The sequence below is a fragment of the Cynara cardunculus genome (assembly GCF_001531365.2).
Source record: "Cynara cardunculus var. scolymus isolate 2C chromosome LG 11, CcrdV1, whole genome shotgun sequence".
Taxonomy (NCBI): Eukaryota; Viridiplantae; Streptophyta; class Magnoliopsida; order Asterales; family Asteraceae; genus Cynara; species Cynara cardunculus.
In genome coordinates, this window is record NC_037538.1 from 3,707,157 (window position 1) to 3,715,107 (window position 7,951).

Genomic DNA, 7,951 nt, shown 5'->3' on the forward strand with positions numbered 1-7,951 from the left:
ATCGGGTTGAAGACGTTTGAACAATCCAACTCAATGTTTGAGGTTTGAAAAATCTTAAGCCAACCCAACCAAAACCATATGGGTTGGTCTGGTTGATACTTTGGTATTCTAACCTTGAATATGTTATTTCTCTACGCATAATTTATTTTTCATCATTAACCATTTGATACAACTTATTCATACTTCTTACGTATATCACATTCGGTTAATTTTCTCAATTTACATGTATATGTTCACAGTTACTGAATATATATATATATATATATATATATAGGGGCCTAATCAAATGAGAACTAATTAGTTTGTGGTAACTGTGAGAACCAATATTAACCACAAATCAATAGATAAATTAGGAAATTTATAATTTTGGCAATTTTGAATTAAAATATTAATGCAAGGATATTTTTGGTATTTTAAAACTTTCCTCCTTCCTCTCTTCTCTCTCCGGCGACCGTCCTCCGGTGATACTACAATGGTATCACAATGCATCATATATGTGCTTGGGTATCACATTGATGTCGTTTGTGTGGTCGATYGAAGATGTAACACAGTGGTATCACTATGCATCTTATATATGATTAGGAATCACAATGTATCTTTTGTTTAACAGAGTCAATACTTTTATGTATCACAGTGGTATCATAGTGGTATCACCGGAGGACGGTGGCCGGAGGCCGGAGAATGTTGGCCGGAGAGAGGAGAGGAGAGGAGAGAGGAGAGTTTTAAAATACCAAAAATATCYTTGCATTAAGATTTTAATTTAAAATTACCAAATTTATAAATTTCCTAATTTATCTATTGATTTGTAGTTAATATTGGTTCTCACAGTTACCACAAATAACTCAGTTCTCCCTTGAATAGACCCCTATATATATATATATATATATATATATATATATATAAATGAGTTATATAGAGATGTAAATAGATTGAAAATATATGTATATCAAAATTGTACGTAATTATTTAATGTATATATTAATGGAAATTCTACAATCATATTAAATTCATGAAATAAAAGAATATCGGATTTATAACTCTATTTCAGATTAAGTTATAGGTTTTTATCACCTCTATCGTAATAGTAAAATAATATAGCAGTTTGGTGACTTATCTTATGTTTCTACGTGTAAACATGATCAAATGCCACGTAAACCTTCCTTTCTATTCTCTTGTAACCTCCATCCTGTTCATTTTTTCCTCATTCCGGTTTTCCTCCTCCGGCAAACATGAGCATCAACGACGTCCCACCAAACGCAGAACAACATCCACAAACCCTCGCCGTCGACGTAACCCTCGTACGCCTTCCTCATCTAACCGATTACCTTCCCCACCTACAAACCCACACCACCCCTTTAGAACACAACAACTATTACTCTCCTCCCGACGGGTTCTATCTCTCCCACTCCGACGTCATCCTTCGCCGGACCATCTACGACCTCTCCACCAACGGTCTCTACTCCTCCCATCACTCCGCCTACCACCGTGCTGGACCACGCAAACAGATATTCTACCAACCCCAAAACGTGCGAGCCGCCATTGTTACTTGCGGAGGCCTCTGCCCTGGCCTCAACACCGTTATCCGCGAGCTGGTTGTGGGATTGTGGGAGCAATATGGAGTCCGGGAGATTTTTGGAATCAAGGCGGGTTATCGTGGGTTTTATTCGTCGGATCCGGTTAGAATTGATGTCAAAATGGTTCACAACTGGCATAAGAGAGGGGGTACCGTACTTGAGACCTCCAGAGGTGGTTTTGATCTTCACAAGATCGTCAATGCCATTGAAGATCGTGGATATAATCAGGTTCGTTTTAAAGGGTTATTGGTTTCTTTTTGTTGCGATATTCAGGTGAGTGAGTGGACTCGGACATGAATAGGTCTGCCCTGTTTTGGTTGTTCATATGCAGGTGTACATCATTGGGGGAGATGGTACTCTCCGGGGAGCTGTTAAAATATTCAATGAAATCCATCGTCGTAAATTGAATGTTGGTGTTGCCGCAATTCCCAAAACAGTAGATAACGATGTCGGAATCATCGATAGGTCATTCGGGTTTCAGACAGCTGTTGAGAAAGCCCAGCAAGCCATCAGTGCAGCTCATGTGGAGGCCGAGAGTGCACCCAATGGCATCGGCCTTGTTAAACTCATGGGTCGAAGCACTGGCCACATTGCTCTTAATGCAACCCTAAGCAGTCGCGATGTGGACTGTTGTTTGATACCCGAAAACGAATTTTACCTGGAGGGCAAAGGTGGTCTCTTTGAGTTTCTTGATGAGCGTTTGAAAGAAAACGGTCACGCTGTTGTCGTGGTGGCAGAAGGAGCTGGACAAGACATGATACCGAGAACCGATGCCCAGAAACAGGAGGAGGATGAATCTGGGAATCCAGTGTTTTTAGACGTAGGGGTGTGGTTGAAATCGGAGTTGAAGCGGTGGTGGGAGAGGGATCATGAAGGTGAGTTGTTTACGGTCAAGTTCATCGATCCGACATACATGATTCGTGCTGTTACAGCCAATGCTACAGATAATTTATATTGTACGTTGTTGGCGCACTCGGCCGTTCATGGAATCATGGCGGGGTACACGGGGTTTGTAGCTGGTCCGATTAACGGAAACTATGCATACATTCCCATGGATGAGATTGCTGAGACCAAAAATGAAGTGGACACCAAAGATCACAACTGGGCATGGGTGAGATCTGTGACGATGCAGCCTGATTTTCGGTCGTGAAGCTCTCATTCTAGTTTGATAAGAGCATGATATGTAATAGAAAATGTGACGAAGGTGTTATAAGTGCTTCCATCATTACAATAAATATTCCAACACTTTGGTGATAGTTTTACACATTTGCATAAACTTTATTTTTTATATTAAATAATATCTTTACGATGCAAGGATCCTTGTTGGGGTCGGGTGGGGTGTAGGTGAGTGGCAATTGTGAGGACGACAATAGTGGTGTGGGGTCAGGTTAGGGGCGGGGCGGGGCAGTGGGGATGGGTGGCAGCTATAACGACGACGGTGGTGGGATGGTGGTCGGGTGGCTGGGAGTGGGTGGGTATGACGGCTGACAATAGTGGCATGGTGATTAGTGGTGGTTGTGTAACACTACGGTTACATAATAAACACTTATCGAACCATCATTAAGTTAATTTAGTTTTAAAAACCTCAAAATACGGGATAACAATTTATAATCTAAAATACATATTTAAAGGTTAATATTTACATAACAAACTATAACATAATCATCAGGGACATATCTACCTGGAACATACAAATTATATACAACCCAAAAGAATAACATATACTTATACCAAAAGTAGGCTTCACAAGACAATTCCTAATCGATCAACTGATCTTGTTCACCGCTGACTCCCACTGGGCAATGAGTACGGCAACCCCTCCGATTGTCTCACCCGAATTCATGGGATGTCAACAATCGGCGCCCAAAATGCACCACAAGACAATATAAGCAATAAGACAATTGGATGGGATACTTAAAAACTAACATGAATCATGGATGAACAAGAAAACAAATAAGCATCCATAATCATAAATACACCCATATGTCCACATAAACTCACAGTGTTGCTTAATCTATTCGGTTGGTCAAATCGAAAGCCTCGATCCAACTTCGAGTTTCCATAGTGCAAACACTCGTCACAAGCTCCCAATGTGATCTATATAACACTAGTAGTACAATTACCAAGTATCATAACCTAACATTACAATTTACACCATCTAAATTCTTTTTAATTGACAATTACATTTTAAAATTCCTTTGCACAGCTTTGTTTTCAAGCCTTGTTTTTCCCTATAAAACCTAATAATCACAAAATAGCATCAAAATACAATTTGTATTACTATTTCCTAGCTTTCCAATGCCTTCGACCTCACATTTTTGTGATTTTTCTATGATTTTTCTAAAACAGAGTTGTATCATGACTTTTTAACTCGAAAATAACTATTTTTTTTTCCTTCACAATTTCATGTTAAATCCCAAACCATTTTGTTCCAAATTCATATATTAGTCTTATATTACTATAACTTATACGAAATCATCATGAATCCAACCATTATTTTACCAAACATCCGTCTATTTCATCATCATACAATATTGACTATCAAAAGTCAAACTTTTTCAAACTATATCATGATTTCGACAAGATAATATGTTATATATCATCTATCCTACATAATATCAAGATTTCAACTCATAATCCTCAACATGCAATTCATGGTTTCTTGAACTTAAATTGAACACATAGTCAAGAATGGAAGTATACCTTTGAAATCATCAATAATCTTGCGAAATTTCACCAATTTCTTGTAAAAACACCCAAGATTGATACTCTTGAAGTCTCCTGAAGTTGGAAGTTAAACGGGGAAGAAAAATAGGTCCAAAATCGTTTTCTTTTAACCTAAGATTGCTAAAACCCGAGTTGGGTCGGGTTTGACCCAGTTGGGTGCCCACTTTGACCACCAAACACTTAAACATTCATAACTTTTCGTTTGAACCTCCGTTTTCGATGAGGTCCGCCTACGCGTTTCTTATTGAGCCTACTTTCACCTCAAACTCTTAAATTTCCAAAATTCATCTCAGGAAAACATTTGTGAAATTCAATGAAATTCAAAAGATTTCATTCATTTTAAGAAATGGTATGGTGGTGGTGCGGGGTTAAGGGTGAGGTATGACGAACAACAATAACATGGTCATGGTGGGTAGTGATGAAATTCAATTCCTTTCATCTTTGCCAAAGAATGATGAATTCTATTCATTTCAAGAAATGAACCAAACAAATGAATTGTAATTTAATCAAAGAAATTTACCATTCCAATTCCATTAAATTTTTTCAAATTCTGCAAACCAAACGGGGTTAAGTTAATGGGACCACTACAAACACTATGTCATACACTTTAAGAAACCATGTTATATAATCAAATGATGGAACTAATTAATCAAAAAAGTACCCAAAAACACACCTAAGTTGGTGTGCCGCTGTCATTAGAAGTAGTAGGTAAAGAATATAAGATGGGAACATTGATGTTATCATCGACTATGATTATCTAACAGTTTAAGTACAGTTGATATAAAACTGCTAATTCATACAGGGCCATTGAACCGGCCCAATCAGCAACCAAAGCTGTATGCATTATATGAACAGAAAGCAACTGTCCGGGATCAGAGTATCCAGGGAAAAGCAGAATATTTGATGGAAGAATGGGGGATCCTTTTGAACAACCTGTTATAATAGGAAAGCCTTATATCTTGAAATGGCTCGTCATCATTTAGCTATTGTCATCTACAATACCACAAATAAATCAACACAAAATCTTAGAAATAACGTAAGAGTAATTAAAAGTGAGTCCTCTATTTGTGTATAAATTAAAAACGTACTCGTGTAATGCTGTAAGATACATCTTGATTTTAATATTTTATTTTATTCTTTAATATTTGAAAAAGAATTTCAAAATATCATAAAAATTTGACAAAAATATATCGATATTAGTATCAAATTAACTATTTAAAATTTCTATTTTTTGTATAGTTTTTTAATTCGAAATTTTTATTATAATTTAATTTACGTTCAGTAACGAAATAATTTATATTTGGTTTAATAATATAGTTTTCTTRTAAAKATAATAATTAATTATTTTGTTAAAGCTCGATAATTATCCTAATTATATTTTATATATTTTTTTATTTTTAAATGAGATGTTTATCCTTTATTTGATTATGTTTATCAGTAGTTAGTTATACGAATTCAAACATGAAGCTTTAATAAGTTATATTTATGCATAATTTACTTGTAATCTTGAATTTTAAGTAATATGCATCAATATAGAGTACTTTATGCATAAAAAATGATTTTTAAAAGTTTTTATCAAAAGCTTTATAATATAGCATAAATATTATAGAGAGATTCAAATAAAAATCATTTAATTAATATAAATAATTAAAATATTTATAGAAATAATAAGATTTATTTATAGTGGATATAGGGTAAGGAATGAGCAAGGTTCTTTTAAAGAGGAGTATGGTTGGTGTGATATTAGTTCACATTGTTTACCAAATCCACTCTTTCCTTTCACACACTACTTATTCTTTTCATATTATTTACTCTCAGGTTATATAAATCAAGAAAAAAATAATACTCGATATAAAAAATATATATATTGTTTTTTTTATATGTTAGATATATAATTAGGATAATAATTGATAATTAATAGAATACTTAGTTATTATCATTATAAAAAATTTATACTATATTATAAAACATTTGACAAAAACTCTTAAAAACGATTTTTTATGCACGAAGTATTGTTTATTGATGCATATTACTTAAAATTTAAGATTACAAGTAAATTGTGATAATTAGGATAATCTTGGTTATTATCTTTATAAAAAAACTATATAAACATAATCAAGATAATAACTAAGTATTCTGGTAGTTATCAATGATTATCTTAATTATATTTTAATTTTTTTATATTTAAAATGAGATGTTTATCTAATATTTGATTATGTTTATCTGCAATTAGTTAGATGACTTCAAGTATAGAGTTTTAATAAGTTTTACTTATGCACAATTTACTTGTAATCTTAAATTTTAAGTAATATGCATCAATAAACAGTACTTTGTGCATAAAAAATTCGTTTTTAAATTTTTTTGTCAAATGCTTTATAAATAGTATAGATTTTTTATAATGATAATAACATAATAACTAAGTATTCTGTTAGTTATCAATGATTATCCTAATTATATTTTAGATTTTTTATATTTAAAATGAGATGTTTATCCAATATTTGATTATGTTTATTTGCAATCAGTTAGACGAATTCAAGTATGGAGCTTTAATAAGTTGTACTTATGNGTTAGACGAATTCAAGTATGGAGCTTTAATAAGTTGTACTTATGTACAATTTACTTGTAATCTTAAATTTTAATTAATATCCATCAATAAACAGTACTTCGTGCATAAAAAATCGTATTTAAGAGTTTTTGTCAAATGCTTTATAATATAGTATAGATTATATTTTTAAACCAAATATAAATTACTTCGTTATTGTACCTAAATTACATTATAATAAAAAAAATTACACAAAAAATAAGAAATTTTAAATAGTTAATTTGATATGAATATCGATATATTTTTGTTATGCATAAAATATTGTATATTGATACATATTACTTAAAATTCAAGATTAGAAGTAAATTATGCATAAGTACAATTTATTAAAGCTTCATGTTTAAATTCGTGTAACTAACTGCAGATAAATATAATCAAATACAGGATAAACATCTCATTTAAAATATAAAAAATCTAAAATATAATTAGGATAATAATTGAATTCTAACATAATACTTAATTGTTATCTTTATTAAAAATATTATTAAACCAAAATTAAGTTATTTCGTCACATTAAATTAATTTATGATAAAAAAAATTTGAATTAAAAAAATGCATAAAACAAGAACTTTTAAATAGTCAATTTGATACTAATATCAATATTTTTTTTTCAAATTTTTATGATATTTTATTTAAAAATAAAAACATTACCGTTTTCTCAAACCACATAAAACCGTATTATATCGACATAGATAAAGAATAAAATGAAACATTGAAATCGAGATATGTCTCGATGCATTGCACGAATATCCTTCTAGTTATATTATAACGTATTTGACAAAAATCTTAAAAACCATTTTTATGAATGAAGTATTGTTTATTGCTACATATTACTTAAAATTCAGGACTACAAGTAAATTGTGCATATGTATAATTTATTAAACCTCCAATTTTAAATTCGTGTAACTAACTATAGATAAATATAATCCTATACATGATAAACATCATATCTTAAATACAAAATTTTTAAAAATCTAAAATATAATTAGAATAATCGTTGAGTTTTAATAAAATATTTAATTATTATCTTCATAAAAATTATATTATT

The 7,951-nt window shown here is 31.8% G+C and overlaps 1 protein-coding gene across 1 annotated transcript; it reads left to right on the plus strand.

Annotated features, from left to right (window-relative positions):
• Nucleotides 1-1,224: 1,224 nt before the first annotated feature.
• Nucleotides 1,225-2,875, plus strand: LOC112521905 (ATP-dependent 6-phosphofructokinase 2). The gene is made up of 2 exons (XM_025130909.1): nucleotides 1,225-1,802; nucleotides 1,906-2,875. The coding sequence occupies exons 1-2, from the start codon at nucleotides 1,230-1,232 to the stop codon at nucleotides 2,722-2,724; spliced, it is 1,392 nt and encodes a 463-aa protein (XP_024986677.1). The 5' UTR covers nucleotides 1,225-1,229; the 3' UTR covers nucleotides 2,725-2,875.
• The last annotated feature ends 5,076 nt before the right edge of the window (nucleotides 2,876-7,951 follow it).

Excerpts from the sequence above, each read along its gene's own strand:
- LOC112521905 (XM_025130909.1), top strand. The coding sequence starts at position 1,230 with ATGAGCATCAACGACGTCCCACCAAACGCAGAACAACATCCACAAACC. Across the intron at positions 1,803-1,905 it reads AAGATCGTGGATATAATCAG|GTGTACATCATTGGGGGAGA; the intron begins GTTCGTTTTAAA and ends GTTCATATGCAG.